A 22,797-nucleotide genomic window follows, 5' to 3' on the forward strand; every position below is an offset into this window, starting at 1 on the left:
TGATTTAGATTAACTTCACAACTGCAACAAGGGCTGTAATTTTTTTTTTTTTTTTTAAACTGACTTATTATATAAGTCAGTTTTGGTGGTTCTTCAATGCAAGGGTTAAATTGATCAAGCAGGTATTATTATTATTATTATTATTATTATTATTATTATTATTATTATTATTATTATTATTATTATTATTATTATTATTATTATTATTATTATTATTATTATTATTATTATTATTATTATTATTATTACGGTATGTATTATGTTACAAAAAGAAAAATCTACAATTTTGTAATTCTATCCAAGAAGGGGAAGCTGATGTAATCATGTAGGTTGTTTCATCACATAGTGATCCAGAACTATACTGCTGTATTAGACCTGTGTGACAGACAGCACACCAGTACCTATTCAAAAGCAAAATATGAATATTTATTTATCTATTCTCAAAAAGTACAGCAAACTTTGTTGATGAAGAAGATCAGCGTACAAGAGATACAGTATATACTGTATATACAAGTTACAACACATGTACTTGGCACATAGCTGTGTAACTTAGTGCACATTACAGTCTATGGCATCTTGACACTGGACGCATCAAGCTCTGTATCACTGCAACCACCTGTTGCTGCTAAGCTGAACACTGTCGCCAATCAGACCTTTTTATGTCAAACCAAACACAAACGTCCCTACGACGACCTGAGGGATCTACAGACCCTTGCTGCCTTCAAATGAAAAGGAAGGACAGCAGAAATTAACACAGGGTGAGGAGGAAGAGGAGAAATAGGAGAAGGAGGAGGAGGAGGAGGAGAGAAAACAAAAGAGCTATTACATGCTGTAGGGGGGATGAGCGTACGTGGCTTTTTGCTAGTAAACAACCCTCCCAGACACACACAACAACAACAACAACAACAACAAAAACAACAACAACAACAACACCAACAACAACACAGAGCGGTGGGTGAACTCACGGATCGTCTCTCTGGAGGGGTAGGATGGTGTGGTCGGCCCTCAGGGGGAAGGAGCGTGCCTTCATGCGGGCTCTCTCCAGGAGCCGTTTGGCCTGCTCATGGCGCGGACTGAGTGGCAGGTCCTCCCCGGATACAAAGGCCCTGTCGGTAGCAGCACACACACACACACGCATGCACACACACACGCATGCACACACACACACACATGGACGCACACACACACACACATGGACGCACACACACACACACACACACACACACACACACACACACACACACACACACACACACACAGACAGGCAATCCGAGGGGGGTTGTGGAGAGGGAGAGAGAGAGAGAGAGAGAGAGAGAGAGAGAGAGAGAGAGAGAGAGAGAGAGAGAGAGAGAGAGAGAGAGAGAGAGAGAGAGGGGGGCACACGTCAGCGCCTGTGCAGGAGAGAGACTCATAGAGTAGGGGATTAAGCAGAGCGGGCCGTCATTACTAATTAGGCTGACGGGGGTTGTGTGTGTGTGGGTGTGTGTTTACAAGAGCGGTGGATTGAGCGCTTTTGTGCATGTGTGTGTGTGTGAGTGTGTGTGTGTGTGTGTGTGTGTGAGTGTGCACATGTGCGTGTTGCCTCTTTGCAAATGCTTTTGTCTGTATGCGGGAGTGTGCGTGTGTGTGTGTGTGTGTGTGTGTGTGTGTGTGTGTGTGTGTGTGTGTGTGTGTGTGTGTGTGTGTGTGTGTGTGTGTGTGTGTGTGTGCATAATGCATGTGTGTGTGAATGAGCTTTAGAACTCTCTCAAGCCTATTTTGACTGTCCAAGTGCAGTTTCATTCATGCAATCAGACCAAAAATAATAAGGCGCGGTTGTTTTTCAAGCACCAGTCACTGATACCGCCCGGGGTCATATCAATGGCCAGAGATCTTCCAGTATAATACGTGCTCAAATATACCACAGCTATAAATAGAGCCAGACTGAAATAAATAGATAGAGCCATAGATAGAGCTGGGCTAAAGTAGAGAGCCACGCTGTAAATAAGAGTAGCATATTATACCGTCTTACTACACCTAGCGCCTGTGTGGTGTCTGGGTTTGTGGGACCCGTTTTCAATGTTTACTAAAAGAGAAACGATATGAATCAATGACCTGAGACTCATTGGCCTTGGTTCATTTTCTGTGAATAACATATAAAATAACACATTTTCATTGATTGCTCACTGTGAACCCCCCCCTGCACATTTATATTACATACGTGGTTCAGGTCCACTGGACCAGAAAATTGTAGGTGAAAACAAGTAAACATGGTAAATATGAAACAAAAAGGTTATCTGTGTACCTTCACTGTCTGCCTCCACCTTGTTTAATTGATATGTTTGAAGATAAACATGATTTATTCCATCCATGTCTTGATTATAATGGATTATTGTTGTATTATTTTCATAAATAGCTCATTTATTGATACATGTGATCTAGCAGAGGTAAATGGTCTATAGTGCTTGTAACTGAGATAAAGTTCATCTGTGTTTCATTACACATATGAGTGCATTCTTACCAACTGTTTCGCCTGTTTTATAGCAACACTACTATCACCGACATCTAAGAAGGAAGATCCCCCCTTGAATGGCCCTTCTAAGGTTTCTCTCCTCCACATTGCCTGTGGTGGCATTTTTTCCTATTGCTAGGTTTTAGTGGGTTTTTACCTTCGCGTGGGGTATGTCTGGAGTGTTGCATTTATTTTATTTATAAAATTTTTTTGGACTTTATGGTGTTTTTGTTTGGTTCTTGATTTATTGTGATGTTTCTTCTTGACTTGTTTAAAGAAGACGTGTCCGGCCCATGGGGACATTAACGTGTGTTGTCGGGCCTTACAAATTAATTTGATTTGATTTGATTTAACATCTGTTAAGTTTCTTTACATGATTGTTATGGCTTTATTGTTTTAAAATCCCAGTAATGTTGTGGGTTCACCAGAACACCACGCAAGGGCTAGGAGAGGTCAACAGCCACCCAGTACTACAACCATAGCCTTTTAGTTATGGCCATCACCACGCATCGTTAGCCTGAATACAGCAGAAACTGAAACGACAAATTCCTAATTAACAAACCTAACATTTAGGCAGTAGAGATAGAGATATCCACAGAACCAAGTTGCAAATTGGTTCATTATAAAGAATCCTTGAAAAGTCAAAGTACTGTAGTCATAGTGTTATACAATGTTTTACTGCGATTACAACAGAAAACAAACGTTTTATTTTAGAGGATATTGTCCTTTGTCAGAAAACGCAGAGCAACGACTGTGAGCAATAGGAGAGAGGAGAGAAATATGGTCTTAATCCTCCATGGAGCTTTGACCTTACAGCTGTTACTCTCTCTCTCTCTCTCTCTCTCTCTCTCTCTCTCTCTCTCTCTCTCTCTCTCTCTCTCTCTCTCTCTCTCTCTCTCTCTCTCTCTGTGTCCTCATCACTCAGTTATGTTGAATCAGATATGAATGCTGCAACAACAAAAAAATCTCCATTTTAAGTTAACACAAGTATTCTAAGCTCGTAGTCTCAATCTCAAGTGAAAAAAGAAGATTGCCAACGAGGTGAGAGATTTCAACTGGTTTCAATTCAACTGAACTTGTATGGGTGTTCTCAGCAGACTGATTATCATTATTATTATTAGATTTCTTTTAAATTATTGTCAATGTACAAAAGGCAATTGAATGTGTCTTTTCGCCTATCCCTCCTCGTTACACAGTGCAGTTCCCCTGAAGCAGTTTTGGGGTTCAGTGCCTTTCTCAAGGGAACGTAGGCAGAGATGGTGGGCACCGTAGATGTAATACCAGCCACCCTCCTGTCGTAGATGGGGATCGAACCAGCGACCTTTCGGTTAATGGCCTGCATCTTTACCTCTAGGCCATCCTGCCTCCTTTCTTTTTTTCTTTTATAGAAGATTATTTGACCCTAAAGACAGAATTTTATATTTTTTATAGCAGGCCATCAGGCTGCTAAACGAACAATAATCGCTAAACGAACAATAATCACTATGCAACAACCATCAAATGCACACAGCACACACACCCACACGCACACACACACTCACTCAAACAAACAACACACTGCAGCACCCACTCTCCACACTTTAGATCACACAAACACACTTACACTTTATATTTATTGATAAAGGATTTGCACTACAACTCGTACACCTACTGTGAATTGTACCTAAACTGCACCTCGTCCATTTATGCCTTGCACTATATAGTATTGTATATTAGTACACTGCACAGTATTGTATATTGTATGGTAACTACGTCTACGAACATTGTACATATGTCTAAACTGAACACTGTGACCTCTTTTTTTTCCTTCTAATTTTTACTATGTTTTTATTTCATACTTATCTTGTCATGCACAGTCTCTGGAGCGCAACAGTAAGAAGCATTTTGTACAAAAGTATTCTGTACTTCTGTATGACAACTATTAAAGAAACTTGAAACTTGATTGTTCAGAAGTGGTGGATACATAACCGCGCATGAGAATCTTCCAAGCAAACTGACCTGAGTTTATCTCTACTGAGCAGACCTGGCTACTTATCAATCATAGTTACTGAAACTGTGGAGTGCACGCACACAAGGAAAACCATAGAGTGAAAAGCAAGGCTGGTGGAAACAGAACGTCTGCGGCAGTATGGTACCTTTGGTTGTGTTCATTATCTTGGAGAGAAATTCCAGAGTCCCAGTCACTGTCATTCAGCGTTAAGAAACCTGTGGACAGAAGATAAACATCTATAAATGTCAATACATCCCGTGCTTATAGTGGAATGTGTCATTAGTATACTTTTCTCAGCGTCAGATGTATAATTTTAATTGTTACAACTGTTTTAGCGCACCCTCTCTGAGCACAGCCAACTCTCAGTATGTTGAGAGGGCGTGGCCTTCTGTTAATTCACATTAGTCATTTAGCTGATGCTTTTATCCAAAGCTACTTACAAGTTCTGTACAACAAGTCAGCAGGAAGTGTACATCTCTGGAAACGAAGGTCAGTAACATTGTTCGTCAAACAGTGTTGAACTTGCTACAGTCTTGAGTGCATAGTACTGTAGTAATAACAACTGTAGTTAGCATAGTAGGTAGTAATATAGGCAAGCTAGATTACTTAGTAGCAAAGTATATAATAGTAAAAGTAGTAGTCTTTATTTTTTCAGATATTGATATTGTCAAGTTTCATTACATGTCTGTGGACTAGCTAGCTGATATCCTTTCCAACTACTGACAACTGACAGACTGACTGATGGGCCAATCAGGGTAACCCATGTATGTATGCTATGCAATATTTCAAAGGAGTAGATTGTCGATTGTAGTAGATTATATGTGAAATGGCTTGATTTTGTTGCTATCCAGGAGGATGGAACTTTTTACTAAAATGTCATCTATTTGTGTTAACCTCTTTTGGTTAGATGACAATAAAGCTTTAGGAAAGTCAGACTCATCTACTATAACCCATTCATCTACTATAACCCATTCATCTACTGTAACCCATTCATCTACTATAACCCATTCATCTACTATAACACATTAATCTACTGTAACCCATTCATCTACTATAATACATGCATCTACTGTAACCCATTCATCTACTATAACACATTCATCTACTATAACCCAGTAATCTACTATAACACATTCATCTACTATAATCCAGTAATCTACTATAACACATTCATCTACTATAACCCAGTAATCTACTATAACCCATTCATCTACTGTAACCCATTCATCTACTGTAACCCATTCATCTACTACAAAGTACAAACCATGTAGCCTACTATAGCCTCCTCTGTCTGGTCTGGAAGAATATTGGTCAATAAAGCAGGATAGGTAATTTGTTAGCTGACAGGTTAACAGGGCTAGCTCAGCGTGTGTGTGTGTGTGTGTGTGTGCGTGTGTGTGGAGGAGGGGGGGGGGGGCGGTCAGGTTAACAGGGCTAGCTCAGCATGTGTGGTGTGTGTGGGGGAGGGGGGGGGGATTTTGACATTTACCGGGCCAGTTTCTAATTGCAGCCACCCGTAGGTGCTCTTTGAGAGCGGTTTTGAAGGAGGGTAGGGGGTCAGGTTAACAGGGCTAGCTCAACATGTGTGTACAGTGTGTGTGTGTGTGTGTGTGTTCCAGGTTAACATGGCCAGCTCAGCGTGTGTGTGTGTGTGTGTGTGTGTGTTGTGTGTGTGTGTGTGTGTGTGTGTGTGTGTGATGTGTGTGTGTGTGTGTGAGTGTGTGTGTGTGTGTGTGTGTGTGTGTGTGTGTGTGTGTGTGTGTGTGTGTGTGTGTGTGTGTGTGTGTGTTTGTGTGTGTTTCAGGTTAACATGGCCAGCTCAGCATGTGTGTGTGTGGGGGGGGGGGGGGTCCAGGTTAACATGGCCAGCTCAGCGTGTGTGTGTGTTTCAGGTTAACATGGCCAGCTCAGTGTGTGTGTGTGTGTGTGTGTGTGTGTGTGTGTGTGTGTGTGTGTGTGGTGTGTGTGTGTGTGTGTGTGTGTGTGTGTGTGTGTGTTTGTGTGTGTTTGTGTGTGTTTCAGGTTAACATGGCCAGCTCAGCGTGTGTGTGTGTTTCAGGTTAACATGGCCAGCTCAGAATGTGTGTGTGTGTGTGTGTGTTTCAGGTTAACATGACCAGCTCAGTTGTGTGTGTGTGTGTGTGTGTGTGTGTGTGTGTGTGTGTGTGTGTGTGTGTGTGTGTGTGTGTGTGTGGGGGGGGGGGTTCCAGGTTAACAGGACCAGCTCAGTGTGTGTGTGTGTCTGTGTGTGTGTGGGGGGGGGGGGGGGGGGGGGGGGGGTGTTCCAGGTTAACATGGCCAGCTCAGCGTGTGTGTGTGTGTGTTTCAGGTTAACATGGCCAGCTCAGTGTGTGTGTGTGTGTGTGGTGTGTGTGTGTGTGTGTGTGTGTGTTTCAGGTTAACAGGACCAGCTCAGTGTGGGGGTGTGTGTGGGGGGGGGGGTGTTCCAGGTTAACAGCTCAGGCACAACCACTCTTCTTCAGCTAGTCACAAGAGGACAATTACATCCATTCAACATCTGCTGAGCGTCTGAGAATAGCTCTACTGTCCTCACCTCCCCTCCCCCTGTCTCACCTTCTGACACCACCTCCCCTTCCCCCTGTCTCACCTTCTGACATCACCTCCCCTTCCCCCTGTCTCACCTTCTGTCATCACCTCCCCTTCCCCCTGTCTCACCTTCTGTCATCACCTCCCCTTCCCCCTGTCTCACCTTCTGTCCTCACCTCCCCTTCCCCCTGTCTCCCCTTCTGACATCACCTCCCCTTCCCCCTGTCTCACCTTCTGACATCACCTCCCTTCCCCCTGTCTCACCTTCTGACATCACCTCCCCTTCCCCCTGTCTCACCTTCTGACCTAACCTCCCCTTCCCCCTGTCTCACCTTCTGACCTAACCTCCCCTTCCCCCTGTCTCACCTTCTGACCTCACCTCCCCTTCCCCCTGTCTCACCTTCTGTCATCACCTCCCCTTCCCCTGTCTCACCTTCTGACACCACCTCCCCTTCACCCTGTCTCACCTTCTGACCTAACCTCCCCTTCCCCCTGTCTCACCTTCTGACATCACCTCCCCTTCCCCCTGTCTCACCTTCTGACCTAACCTCCCCTTCCCCCTGTCTCACCTTCTGACATCACCTCCCCTTCCCCCTGTCTCACCTTCTGTCCTCACCTCCCCTTCCCCCTGTCTCACCTTCTGTCCTCACCTCCCCTTCCCCCTGTCTCACCTTCTGACATCACCTCCCCTTCCCCCTGTCTCACCTTCTGACCTAACCTCCCCTTCCCCCTGTCTCACCTTCTGACATCACCCTGTCTCACCTTCTGACATCACCTCCCCTTCCCCCTGTCTCACCTTCTGACCTAACCTCCCCTTCCCCCTGTCTCACCTTCTGACATCACCTCCCCTTCCCCCTGTCTCACCTTCTGTCCTCACCTCCCCTTCCCCCTGTCTCACCTTCTGTCCTCACCTCCCCTTCCCCCTGTCTCACCTTCTGACATCACCTCCCCTTCCCCCTGTCTCACCTTCTGTCCTCACCTCCCCTTCCCCCTGTCTCACCTTCTGTCCTCACCTCCCCTTCCCCCTGTCTCACCTTCTGACATCACCTCCCCTTCCCCCTGTCTCACCTTCTGTCCTCACCTCCCCTTCCCCCTGTCTCACCTTCTGTCCTCACCTCCCCTTCCCCCTGTCTCACCTTCTGACACCACCTCCCCTTCCCCCTGTCTCACCTTCTGACATCACCTCCCCTTCCCCCTGTCTCACCTTCTGTCCTCACCTCCCCTTCCCCCTGTCTCACCTTCTGACCTAACCTCCCCTTCCCCCTGTCTCACCTTCTGACATCACCTCCCCTTCCCCCTGTCTCACCTTCTGTCCTCACCTCCCCTTCCCCCTGTCTCACCTTCTGTCCTCACCTCCCCTTCCCCCTGTCTCACCTTCTGTCCTCACCTCCCCTTCCCCCTGTCTCACCTTCTGACATCACCTCCCCTTCCCCCTGTCTCACCTTCTGTCCTCACCTCCCCTTCCCCCTGTCTCACCTTCTGTCATCACCTCCCCTTCCCCCTGTCTCACCTTCTGACATCACCTCCCCTTCCCCCTGTCTCACCTTCTGTCCTCACCTCCCCTTCCCCCTGTCTCACCTTCTGACATCACCTCCCCTTCCCCCTGTCTCACCTTCTGACATCACCTCCCCTTCCCCCTGTCTCACCTTCTGTCCTCACCTCCCCTTCCCCCTGTCTCCCCTTCTGACATCACCTCCCCTTCCCCCTGTCTCACCTTCTGTCCTCACCTCCCCTTCACCCTGTCTCACCTTCTGTCCTCACCTCCCCTTCACCCTGTCTCACCTTCTGACATCACCTCCCCTTCACCCTGTCTCCCCTTCTGTCCTCATCTCAGCTGCACCTTGTGTATACTGTTTCATAGTATACATTCAGATTCTAATTCTTTATTGCCATATTTATTGTAATGTATAATATAACCGCACCTTTATTTACACTGTTTATTTTTCTCATATTTTTATATTCAGAGTTAATTATATTGTTTACACTGTTTATTTATTCTCATATTTGTATATTCAGACATAATTTCATTGCCTATATTTATGTATGTTTTACTATTACCATACCTGTAACCCCCATCTGTAATCCCCATCCCCCACACTGCTATGAATTTCACCAAGGGGATCAATAAAGGAATATATTATCTTATATATGATTATATATTATGGCCCATAACCTATATAACATATAACCTATATAAATAACTCCATTTTAAGTTTTGAGGTTAATCTAGCTATGGTAAATTGGAGTGTTTGTTCATTCACAGTTAAAGACAATAGAGGAGTGCTTTCTTGTGATATATCACATTAACCATGAAAGTGATTTGGATGGACTATTCAACTGCAAATACATGAGCTGTCAAAACAAATCAAAACAGAGTTCTATGGCTCTTCATTTGAAGGATTCACATATAAAAAAGAAAACAAAAGATTTAAAACAGAAAAGAGATATGGGCCTAACATACTTACTGAAGGAATATGAATCAGCCCATTACTGTGTGGTTTTTTGTGTGTGTGAGAACTAACAGACCAGTCTGTCTGGCACGTGATCAGAATGGGTTCTGTGGAACTCTTGAGGAAGTGTCTACTGGGTGAAAGCTGCTGCTGCCGCGATTCATTTTAATAACAATGGGCCTCATTCATGAAATGTTCTTATGCACAAATTTCTTCTTAAACATTCATGGTTTTTAGCTACGTAACCCCTGATCATAGAGCCTACGTAACCCCTGATCATAGAGCCTACGTAACCCCTGATCATAGAGCCTACGTAACCCCTGATCATAGCGCCTACGTAACCCCTGATCATAGAGCCTACGTAACCCCTGATCATAGAGCCTACGTAACCCCTGATCATAGAGCCTACGTAACCCCTGATCATAGAGCCTACGTAACCCCTGATCATAGAGCCTACGTAACCCCTGATCATAGAGCCTACGTAACCCCTGATCATAGCGCCTACGTAACCCCTGATCATAGAGCCTACGTAACCCCTGATCATAGCGCCTACGTAACCCCTGATCATAGCGCCTACGTAACCCCTGATCATAGAGCCTACGTAACCCCTGATCATAGAGCCTACGTAACCCCTGCTCATAGAGCCTACGTAACCCCTGATCATAGCGCCTACGTAACCCCTGATTATAGAGCCTACGTAACCCCTGATCATAGCGCCTACGTAACCCCTGATCATAGAGCCTACGTAACCCCTGATCATAGCGCCTACGTAACCCCTGATCATAGAGCCTACGTAACCCCTGATCATAGAGCCTACGTAACCCCTGATCATAGAGCCTACGTAACCCCTGATCATAGAGCCTACGTAACCCCTGATCATAGAGCCTACGTAACCCCTGATCATAGCGCCTACGTAACCCCTGATCATAGAGCCTACGTAACCCCTGATCATAGAGCCTACGTAACCCCTGATCATAGCGCCTACGTAACCCCTGATCATAGCGCCTACGTAACCCCTGATCATAGCGCCTAGGTAACCCCTGATCATAGAGCCTAGGTAACCCCTGATCATAGCGCCTACGTAACCCCTGATCATAGAGCCTACGTAACCCCTGATCATAGAGCCTACGTAACCCCTGATCATAGAGCCTACGTAACCCCTGATCATAGCGCCTACGTAACCCCTGATCATAGAGCCTACGTAACCCCTGATCATAGCGCCTACGTAACCCCTGATCATAGAGCCTACGTAACCCCTGATCATAGAGCCTACGTAACCCCTGATCATAGAGCCTACGTAACCCCTGATCATAGAGCCTACGTAACCCCTGATCATAGAGCCTACGTAACCCCTGATCATAGAGCCTACATAACCCCTGATCATAGTGCCTACGTAACCCCTGATCATAGAGCCTACGTAACCCCTGATCATAGAGCCTACGTAACCCCTGATCATAGAGCCTACGTAACCCCTGATCATAGAGCCTACGTAACCCCTGATCATAGAGCCTACGTAACCCCTGATCATAGAGCCTACGTAACCCCTGATCATAGCGCCTACGTAACCCCTGATCATAGAGCCTACGTAACCCCTGATCATAGCGCCTACATAACCCCTGATCATAGCGCCTACGTAACCCCTGATCATAGAGCCTACGTAACCCCTGATCATAGAGCCTACGTAACCCCTGATCATAGAGCCTACGTAACCCCTGATCATAGAGCCTACGTAACCCCTGATCATAGAGCCTACGTAACCCCTGATCAAAAAGGATGTAGAGCCTACACAACCCCTAAATTTAAACCAATTGGCTAACAATAATATCTTTGCAGGCAATAGATGTCAGGGGCCAGAAGTTACAAATAGCCACCAGGCGCGGCTGGGTGGCGCAGTGGTCTAAGCGCTCGTCACCAACGCGTGAGACACCGGTATCGAATCCGGCTGTCAGCGTTGCCTCCGGCCTGGGCCGGCCGTCATACTGACTCAATTGGCAGAGTCAGCGGGAGGGAAGTCGATGGGTGGTAATCTGGTCGTTGTAAACAGCGACTCCTACAGGTCGGTCAGGGCGCCTGCACAGCAAGGACAGGAGATGTCGAGGGTAGTGTGAGCCTCCCACACGTTACACCTCGCCAATGAGAGTCCGTGCTGGCAGGTGAAAAGAAGTGGCTGGCTGACTCTGCATGTATCGGGGGGGACATGTGATAGATTCTTCAACCCTCCCTACGACCGACCAGTGGGGGGGCACATGCGAGCAACGATCAAGACAGGGGAGGGGGGAATGGACCTGTCTCAAAACCCTGCCCCTTTTCTTGATCCTCCAATCACAGCTGTCGCTTACCTCTGACTTCCTCGTACAAACAAAGTTTGTACGAGGAAGTCAGAGGTAAGCGACAGCTGTGATTGGAGTATCAAGAAAAGGGGCAGGGTTTGAGACAGGTTTATTGGCACGACTAAAATTGGGATGGGCGAAAAACAGAAAAAGAAGGAGAAAAAGTGAAAAAAAATAAAAAATTGCCACCAGGCTTTGTAGTGTTTACGAACAAATTTGTGTGTAAGAACATTTCATGAATGAGGCCCATTAATCAAGTTAGTTAGTTTATTTTGGGCCTTCTTTACAAGGTAGGTGTACAAAGTGTATCAAAATAGAAAGAAAACAATATTAGAATGACCAAAAAGGTGTAGGAAGAAGCCTATAAGCTCGTATACCTACCCTTCTTAACCCTTTAGTCGTTTCAAAACATGAAAATAATAAAGATATATTCCAAAGTTCCAAACACAATACAATACCCTTACAGATATACCTGAGATTTGTATTTGTTTACCTTATTTAAAAAAAAATATATATATATATATAATAATAATTTGCAAAGTGTAGGCCCTATTACATATTTGTTATGAATTGTCACAATTGGGTGACTACTGTTCTGGCACAATCAATCCAGTTTTCAGTGATTTTAGGGTGCAGATATTCTAATATCTAAGTGTGCTATTTGAATGTCTAAGTGCGCTATTCTAATGTCTAAGTGAGCTATTCTAATGTCTAAGTGAGCTATTCTAGTGTCTAAGTGAGTCATCTCTTCATAAAAAGTGTAAATATATTGAGGTTCTTTCCCTGTTCAAATAGATCAACCACAGGTTTACGCCACTAAGGATTAAGCGGCTTAAAGCCTGAAAACCTGATTTTGTGATCTCACCACTGTCTGTCACCGTGGCACCTGGCACGGTTGGGGTAGAGCAACTGTGGCTTAAAGGTCAGAGATGCATGGCTAGTGAACAGAAAGTCATTGGTTCAAATCCCCGGTGACTGGGTGGGAAATCTGGGCAGGAAGGGGAACAAGTAAAGCTCTCATTGACCAAAAAAAATGCCCTTGAGGTGAAATTGAGCAAAGCACCTAAAATCGACAAATTCTGAGGAGTTGCTCAGTGGCAGTAGAACAGTAGAATACTGTGGTTACTGGGCAGCTCCGAGGTGTGAATTAAGTTGCTTGAGTGGGAAACAAGGTGTTCTTTACAGGATAAATAATTTTTAATTTTTTTTATCTACTTTTTCTCCCCCTTTTTCTGTGATTTTTCTCCCATCCCAATTTCCTCTCGTGCCAATTCTCCCTCCCCTGTCCTGATCGTTGCTCGCATGTGCCCCCCACTGGCCGGTCGTAGGGAGGATAGAAGCCCATCACATGTCCCCTCCGATACATGTGGAGGCAGCCAGTCACATCTTTTCACCTGCCAGTGCGGACTCTCATTGGCGAGGAGTAACTGCCCCCGCCATCTTCCTGTCTTTGCTGTGCAGGCGCCCTGACCGACCTGTAGGAGTCGCTGTTTACAACGACCAGACTACCACCCTTCGACTCCCCTCCCGCTAACTCTGCCAATTGAGTCAGTATGACGGCCGGCCCAAGCCGGAGGCAACGCTGACAGCCGGATTCGAGACCGGTGTCTCTTGCGTTGGTGACGAGCGCAATGTCCACTGCGCCACCCAGCCGCCAGGATAGATAAAGGTTTAAAAGGATTTGTCTCAGCTATGATAGCCGGGACGTTCGACTATAAAAATGTCATAACTTCAGTCAATCAGAATGATCCTGAAATATTCCAAAATAATTGATACCGTAGATGACCAGTTGCTCAGTCCCTTCAACATCTCTACTCTCTATCCCTCTATAATAGATCATTATGTTTCCTATTTCATTGCATAAATTGTTTAATTATTGCAGTGCCTTTGTAACCTTATTCACTCTAATAGGAACTGCCATCTGAGTACCCCGCCCACCGGGGTCATCATAACCTCTTCACCATGCTCCCCCACGACAGGCGGCTACGGCTGCCCAAGACAGTTAAATCCCGCCATAGACTCAGTTTCTTCCCCTCGTCTGGTAAACGAGTCAGGTGTCCCCCTGCCCCCCCCCCCCCCCCCCCCCCCCCTCTATGGCGAGCTGCTAGGGATGGACTTTTGGACTTTGAACTTTGTGCTGCACTGTATACATGTCTCCAACCACTGCACCTTATTGTCTTATTGTTGTCTCACTGTTCTGTCCTGTTTTGCACTTTATTACTATTTATTATTATGTTATTCTTATTTGTGAAAAAAGTCATGCACTGAAATGTCGTATCACGTTCCATTTGTATATACAATATGGTGAATAAAGAAATCTGAATCTGAATCTGAGTATTCAGTAAATCTCAGTAAAAAATACATGATAAATGGTTGCCAATTTCGCCCACTTGTGTTGAATGGTGGTTAGTGGTTTCTGATATAATAAAGGAGCATTCATACCTCTGTTCTTCGCCTGAGTCTGGCCCTCTCTTCCCTCTATCTTACAGCCATTTGGAAGGTTGGCGTTCCTGGGTCCGCCGCTGAGCATCTGCTTGAGGATGTCGCGGTTCATCTCCACCCTCTCGGCCAGGGAGAGGGAGCTCCCGGCGCTGCCTGTGCTCTCTGGGCTCTCGTCCCTCCAGAGGCAACCCGCCAGCCCCTGGAGCTCCAGGTTGCCACGACCGAACCTCCTCAGGTGGCCCTCGAAGCTGTTCGACCGCTGCGGCTCGCTGCATATCGACCCCGGGGCCGCCTCCTGCCTTGGGAGGCTCCCTGGGGCTCCAGGGTTGGGGCTGTCTGCCGCTGACCTGGGGGCTCCGCTGTTCAGTATCAGTGTCTCAGGCCTGGCGGCCTTCCAGAAGCCCCTCGGAGGAATCCACAGTCTAGGGGAGGCGGTGCCACTACTTTCCACCTGGCTGGCGGTGGAGCTGGTACTGCAGCTAGCATCGGACAGGTTCTCCAGGCTGGAACCCTCGCCCAAGCTGCGCGGGAATGCTAACAGGCTTAGGTCCAATCCTGTCAGGCTCTCTTCGTCCATCTGAACGTCCAGTTCAGCGGTTGAGGAGTTGGACCCATAAGCTGCTGAATCTTCATCGCTGCTGCTGGAAGTCAAACCAACCGGGGCAGGGGACCCTCTCTTGTCCAGGCCAGATCTGAGGACCTCTTGCCCTACGGTCCTGCGTGCAGACAGGGCCTTGACTTTAGACTGGAGGGCATACACGGCTGACCCCGGGGGTGAGGACGGGTGCCGGCGCTGCTGCCGGATCAGGAGCTGTGCGAGGGGGTCGGGAGGGGGCGACCGAGGGCCAGTGGGCTCTGTGCCCCGGGCGAGACTGGAGGAGGCGTGGAGGTCATCTCTGCCAAGCTGGAGGGTCTGTGGCTCAGCCCTCTGGGGCAGACGGGGTACGAGGTGGGAGCAGTCGGCCATAGCCACCTCCTCCATAGCCAAAACCAGTCACACGTTCATCATCGCTGTGGAGGATCAGGAAAGAACAGAGGGTATTTTATTATCATATAATTTCGAAAACTGGACAAAAAAAAGAATTAAAAAAAGAATTAAGACGAAAACAAGAGCATGATTTGGAATTCAATATACAGTTGGACAATGTAATCCAGCCAGACCCCATCAGACACAATTTATTGGATGGGCATGTTTTTTTAGGGAGGTACAGTGCCTAAAATCTTAGGTACCTTACTGAGATGTTAAAAAGATGTAGGATTATATTCACACATCTTTATGAGATAAAAAGCAAATCATTGCACAACAGATCCTCAGTTGATATGATGCAGGTACTTGAGCACGATCTTAATATTGTAATAATGATAGCAAGATGCAGAGCATGTGTACAAGTTGAAGCAAAAGCAAAAGGAAAATGTGACGATTTGAACAACAGATTACAAGTAACTACCAGTAACTTTTCTATAAATGTTATCCATAATATTATAACACTAGATTGGCTTTGATAACGCAGCATCATGAGCGGAATGGAGTGATGTGAGTCGACTCCAGCTGTTTGACCAACAAATATTATACGCTCAGGAGAAATTACAGATCTCCATCCAGATGTATTTTAAACCCTTAAAGAATGTTCTATATTGAATAACAATTTGTATAAATATGGTTTCCCCATCAGATTGTTCAACCAACTGCTACAAATGGCTTAGCAACATCTCTACACCTTTAGCCTAGTTTAGAATGCAAGGATCTATTAATATGCAAATATTCAGTAAAACACACACAGGTTCATATTTACCAGGAATTCAGAGTTGGCAGCTTATATTCTTTAAAGACATGTCAATACCTATTCAGCGTTCTGTGTGTGCTGAAAGTTGTCAAGTTACCACATATTAGACCATGAGAGGTTTGACCTATCATTGACATCAGATTTCAGACAAGGATTTTGGTAACTCAGATTTCAGGGAAGTACAGATAAGCTCTCCTTCTCCAGGGGAGGAATGTGAAAAAGGTGCTCTGGTGACAAGTTATACAACATACAGTAGCAATCTGTAGAGTCAAAGGCATTTCTTCAAGATGAGTTAAACATAAAAAGGACCTCGTTTTTGAGTGGAGGGGCTCTTTAAAGGTGCGCTCTGCCTCGCTCACATGCTCCATGACTTGTCTTCCGTTTTAGGAAACAGGAGACTGAAGGGATAAGATCTGAAAACTAGGTCTGTGTTCGACTAAACTAATTATTACATAGGATCTTTCAACTAATTGAATGGTTGATTTCATCGACAAATCTGTACAATTTGCATTTCCCTTGCAATAATGCCTCAACCATTCTGACCAAACCTACTGTAGACCTGAACCATTCTGACCAAAGGGAGGATGACCTCAAATATCAAAATTCAATTTTTTTTAATCTACTTTTTCTCCCCCTTTTTTCTGTATTTTTCTCCCATCCCAATTTAGTCGTTATGCCAATTCCCTTCCTGGTCGTTGCGCGCACTTTCCCCCCACTTGCCGGTCTAGGGAGGGTTGATATAGATACTATCACATGTCTCCTCCGATACATGTGGAGTCAGCCAGCTGCTTCTTTTCACCTGACAGCGAGGACTCTCACTGGGGGAGCGTAATGCGTGGGAGGATCACACTACTTCCCCCAGTTCCCTTCCTTGCTGAGCAGGCGCCCCGACCGACCTGTAGGAGTCGCTGTTTACAACGACCAGGATACACACCCCACCGGCTTCCAACCCGCTAACACTGCCAATTGTGTTAGTATGGATGACCGACCAAGCCGGAGGTACCGCTGACAGCTGGATTCTATACCAGTGTCTCTGCTGTGATAGGCAGGCGCTTAGTCCGCTGCGCTACCCAGCCGCCAAATATCTAAATTCTTGTAGATGGTTGCAAATCAACAGTTTTTTCATATTTGTAGCAGACAGAAAGCCCATGTATTTAACAGATGTTATCATACATATTTTCTTCAGTGAATTGCAAGGAGAAAAGGGGGACGCTTTGGTGAATACAGGATCATGAAGTAGCCAGAAACCAGGGAGCCAAGACTCAAACATGTGACTTCATCAAAGAAACCAGGGAGCCAAGACTCAAACCTGTGACTTCATCAAAGAAACCAGGGAGCCAAGACTCAAACCTGTGACTTCATCAAAGAAACCAGGGAGCCAAGACTCAAACCTGTGACTTCATCAAAGAAACCAGGGAGCCAAGACTCAAACCTGTGACTTCATCTCCCACTCATCATCTATGGAGCATCGTCATGGTTTTCTGTTTTGATTAGGGCTGGGTATTGTTTGAAAACGTTCAATATCTGTGCCAATACCAATAGCAATACCTGGGATTTGATACCAATACCAAAATGATCTTGGATGATTTGGGATTGTGGTTGAACAGAATAATCTATCATATCTCGGAATAAACATGTTGACACTGATGAGATGAACTACTTAGGTACTTTGTTATCAAATTTCTATACCACAGCATTTTTCGATACTTGATAGTATTGAAGCAATTCGATCGATACCATAAAGCCAAAGGTATCACATTTCGATACCCAGCCCTAGTTTCTGACGACATCAAAAGTCCTAGTCTACAGTGCTCTCCTTTCTATTGTCTTCAAATGTACATGACGCTCATGACCCTGGACATTGAAGACAATAAGTGTAATGTATCTTACAGTGCAGATAAACTTAGCCTCAGTGTTCTATAAGACTTCACAAGATTCAAATGTGCAACAATAAGATAGAAGACAGTGGCCTCTCTGTTCAACTAAAAATAGCATCTACGATCTCACTCGACTGAACCCTAACAAACTCAGCCTGTAACCCACTCGTATTCCACTTAGCCAAAAAGATGTATTACTCCCTTGAGTGCAAAGGCAGGTGAGGGAGGTTTACCCCAATGTAAAGTACTCCCTCATGCATGGCATGCTTGTCTCAAAGACTAATTATATTTAATTAGTCTGTGCTGAACGAGGACTCTCTGCTTGGCCCGTCGAGCTGAACTGTCAAACACCCATAAATCTTCAACGTAGTGCCTCTGCCTGAATACATATGAAAAAACCTATTGTCTCAAAGGACACATGAGAGACATACAGACAGTATACTGTATGTTGTGCTCACATACACACGCCCACGCTACCCAGATTAGATTCATACATTTGCTGCAATGTTATAAAAGGAAAGGGGAGAAGCGCGTTCTGGCAGGACATTATAAGTCATGCGTGGAGCTGTGACAGCTTAGCTGACAGGGATTTGGCGGTCTATTGAAGGACCTCCCCATTGACACACTCCGGTGTTGTGCTGCTACATGCAAGGAAGGTTTTCACCAGTTGGTAAGTATTTTTACTCAAGCACTGTTGTAACTGAGGGGTACAATTCCCTGACTGTATTATATAAGTATGGTATCATTAAACCACTACTGTCTTATGTACATTACTACTGGCCATACAGTACACAGGTATCTTAGATGAACACTTCCCACAATGACTCGGTTCCACACAAAACTGGGTTTAAGAATATTTATTAGCAGCAATGATAGTATATATAACAATACTTTACTTCGGGTGCGCTTATAAGGCAAAGGAATGTGCGTAGGCAAATCAATAACGTATGTCCATTCTCATATTACGCAGGAGATAATAAATACAACCTGAATCTTAGGAATTATATCTATGGTACTCTAGTAAGGCAGCGGGAGATACTGGTAGGGTCCCTCCGGTTGTAAGCCAGCTAGGGGAGAGGATTTGTCGGTAGTAGAGTCTGGGTCAACGATGACTAGAGAGACTCCAAGTACAGGAGACGGTGCAATAATCTCTTGATCCGCAGACGAATACAGCTGTTCTCCGTGGCATGCAGCTCCGCATGGAAGAAAGCTAGCCAGCCTCAGGCTTCTGAGAGGCGGGCTCGACGTTGCTCCTCACAGGGTAAATCCCACACAATTGTGGGTGTAGGCGATTCTCCGCTCCATCAATTACAGGACCAAAGCAAATATAATCCAGCCGAAAAGGGCTATGTAGTCGTCGGGTAGATTATCCAGTGTACATGTCCACACGGTCCTCGTCTAGGGCTCCTCGGGTGAAAGCGCCAGGGTAAGCAGCCCAGCCTGGATAAGCACACTAGCTGGTACGAGGAAACGTTGGTGATGCTGGTCACTGTAGAACGGTAGCCGCACGATACACTATACATAAATAGACTATTACTGAATTAATAGAATAGGTCGAACTCGACGGTACAGCGTTAAACTCTGATACTTCAGTTATTAATTCGCACGCGGTCTCAATGCTCTATTTGGGGCCGAACAGGCCATACTTCACTGCACGTTGTATCGTGGGTGAGGCTTCAACTTATTGGGTAACTTTTAGACTAAGTGCTTCTGTATTCACCTGCGCCGTATTTATACGTTAGGTGAACAAACTAGTACCAGCCCTATTCCTGTCTCGTATCCTTGCGCAGAGCCGTTCATGCCCAGGCATGTCTTTGACGGTGACTTTGAACTAGACCCTGGGGGTATGGCAATGGCGCCTAGGGGACCGCTGTCCAATAGGAGAACGAAATATTATGGTCTGTACTGGGTTAAAGGGATATTCCGTGTATATGTACAAGGAATACACAAGGGATATCAAACGATATACAAATATTATGCAATATATATCAATCAATAAATATATATATTCGGTTTAATCTGATCCTTCGTAACAACTGTACTTAAGTACAATTTTGAGCTACTTGTACTTTTTACGTGAGTATTTTCATTTGAGGGAACTTTATACCTGTTCTTAATGTTTTATCTGGCTAAATAAAGGTTAAATACAATGAAAAATACTTTTACTCCACTACATTTCAAAGGAAATAATTTTTCTTTTTACTCCACTACATTTATCTGAACCAGTTACTAGTTACTTTGGAAAAAAAATATTTTGCAAAGAAAACGTGGCAAAGATTTATGAAGATTATATATATTTTCACATTTGCAGCCTGTCAACTTCAAGAGGACGTAATCGGAGCAGCATAACTGGACCACATTGCCACTTTAACATAACCTATAGAGGTTGTGTAGAATGTGTACTTTTACTTTAGATACTTAAGTACATTCAATAGCAAAGGGGGGACTTTTACTTTTACCAGAGTACTCTTTTATCTGGGTATCTGTACTTGTATTTAAGGAAAGAAACCGTGTACTTCTTCCACCACTGGTTTTCACCCACCACCACCTCAGCCTCCACCTGCTTTGGTTCTACACTGTACTGTATGCAACAATTGTACCATTATGTAAGCTATGTCCCCTATAGGGGATCCGTTGGCAGTGCTTCCATGCTGTTCAGTTTCAGTCTGCTGTTTTGTTTTTGTTTATTTAGAGGATCCCCATTAGCTTATGCCGTAGCAGTTTGCTAATCTTCTTGGGGTCGACAACGTTACAACAAATGATACATTACATTAAATAAATACAAATATATTTAACAACCAAATAAAATAAATAAGTAAAATGAACAGAAGAACATACAATTATTGATACAGTAAACATACAAGCAAGAACCAAAAGCAAATATCAAATTAGATTTGATTAAATTGTCATCGTACAGCATAACTACAGTACAACGAAAATAAGTTGGCATCTAACCAGAGTTATAACATAATGAAGCTACTGAGTAAATATCTTAATCTGTATTAATATTATTATGTACAGTGATACAGGTATGAATAAACTATGGTACTAAGCCATTCTGGCCAGTGGTATAACACGAGTAAGTATGGGATATATACAGACATAGTTAATATGAGTAGGTGTGGGTACATATATAACTAATATGAGTAGTAGGTATGGGATATTATGATGTATATAGTGATGCACCGATGTGAAAACTGTGGCCGATACCGATAACCGATATTAATATTGTTGTTCTGGCCGATACCGATATTTACGGATGTCGATATCTCTGTATAGAAAACACCTTTTTATAATAATCAAATAAAGCGCTATTTTCCAAAACACTTTATTTAATTTTTTTTTACTTTTGTAACTTATTTTCAGAAATGACTGATATTGTGAAACTATTTAAGACCAAAACATAAAAATAAAAAAATATATAAAAAACATGTACAAAAATATATATATAAAAAAAGAAAAAGAAAAAAAAGTTGTCCCCCCTAATATCGGCCCTATCTTGATATCTGAACGATACCTGTAACTGAGGGGTACAATTCCCTGACTGTATTACTAGATATGATACTTACTACCACTACCTTTGTACTTAATATTCGGCCACCCAGTACTCGGCATAAATATATTATGATGAACACTGTCACGTAGATGAAACGGATCCAACACAAATGTACGAATTAGAAATAGGTCTTTATTTCTACACAGCGATGGTGTGTAGAGCAAGCACTTAATCAAATCAATCACATTTATGAATGGGAATTAGTATGCACTTTTATGGCAAGAGTATTCGTCGGTATATCAATAGAGAATGTCCAATCTCTGAAGGCGCAGGTGGTACATATACGACCTGGAATAGTTAAGGAATAACAGCAATGATACTTCAATGATTATAGACTGGATACACTAGGGGGGGTTAATCCGGTCGCTTGTAAGCCGACAGGAGTAGGAAGGGGGGGGGGGTAGAGTCCGGCTGCCTCATCCGGCCAAGGGTATCCCAGGTGAACCCACTGTAGTGCCGTTCAATGCGCCGGCGATCCTTGGACCACAGATGAAAGCAGGTGGACTCTCTGTGAGCCGGCTCTCTCCGGTCCACGGGGGAGAGACGTGAAGCGACCTCGTCTTGCAGAGCGTCTCCTCACCTTGCGTCCTCTCCAGGGGGGGGGGGTTCCAACACACGGCAGTGTCGGGGGTCTTTATCCATGGAATAATCAACGTATACAAAGCATAATCCTTGGAACTTGGCCTTACTCCCACACGTGGCGTCGCGGGGAGGCTTTACGTCTGTCACTCTATTGGAGGGTAAGAAACTGGACTGAAAAGGAAGTCCTACTTTAGTAGCGCAGTATATATACGCACTATGAACAAATAGTCCCATTAGTGGTGCGGTAGCCAGATTCCTACGCGGAACTAGGACTTGTTCGTACATGTTGAGCGGTACGTTTGAACTGGGTCTAGGGGGTATGGCAGCCTGGCACCAAGGTCTCGACCAATAGTAGAATGGAGACTATTATGGGATGTTCAGTAGGCTAGAATGGATATTCAATGCATATTGTACAAGGAATATACAAGGGATATCAGGGAATATTAGAGAATATACAAATACAATTAAATATATATATATAATAAATATATATATTCGGTTTAATCTGGCCCTTCACAACAGCCACCCCCTGATTGGTCCCAGACCTAATCAGTTAAGCAGAGACAGATTAATCGCGTTGTCTATTTACACATAAGGGTTTGCTGTAGGGGTCAGTCAACTTCACAAAGTCATAGGGTTATAGGGTCATGGTCATCATCGATTGTGTCTGGGAGTCGGGGCAGTTCTATGAGCCTCGCCACGGGACGGGTGTAAGTGCGACCCTGGACAAGCACTTCAGCTGCTCGGA

General features: G+C 44.7%; 1 protein-coding gene across 1 annotated transcript in view; it reads right to left on the reverse strand.

Moving 5' to 3' along the window:
* kiaa1614 (KIAA1614 ortholog) overlaps positions 1–22,797 on the reverse strand; it is an 80,640-nt gene that overhangs the window by 42,376 nt on the left and 15,467 nt on the right. Inside the window, exons 2-4 of the mRNA XM_084310790.1 lie at positions 14,251–15,261; positions 4,627–4,696; positions 966–1,106 (exon numbers count right to left, since the gene is read on the reverse strand). Coding sequence (XP_084166916.1) covers positions 966–1,106; positions 4,627–4,696; positions 14,251–15,232 — 1,193 coding nt within the window. The 5' untranslated portion in view covers positions 15,233–15,261. The remainder of the gene's footprint in view (positions 1–965; positions 1,107–4,626; positions 4,697–14,250; positions 15,262–22,797) is intronic.

This window comes from Notolepis coatsorum (assembly GCF_963971535.1).
Source record: "Notolepis coatsorum genome assembly, chromosome: 3".
In the NCBI taxonomy this organism is placed as follows: domain Eukaryota; kingdom Metazoa; phylum Chordata; class Actinopteri; order Aulopiformes; family Paralepididae; genus Notolepis; species Notolepis coatsorum.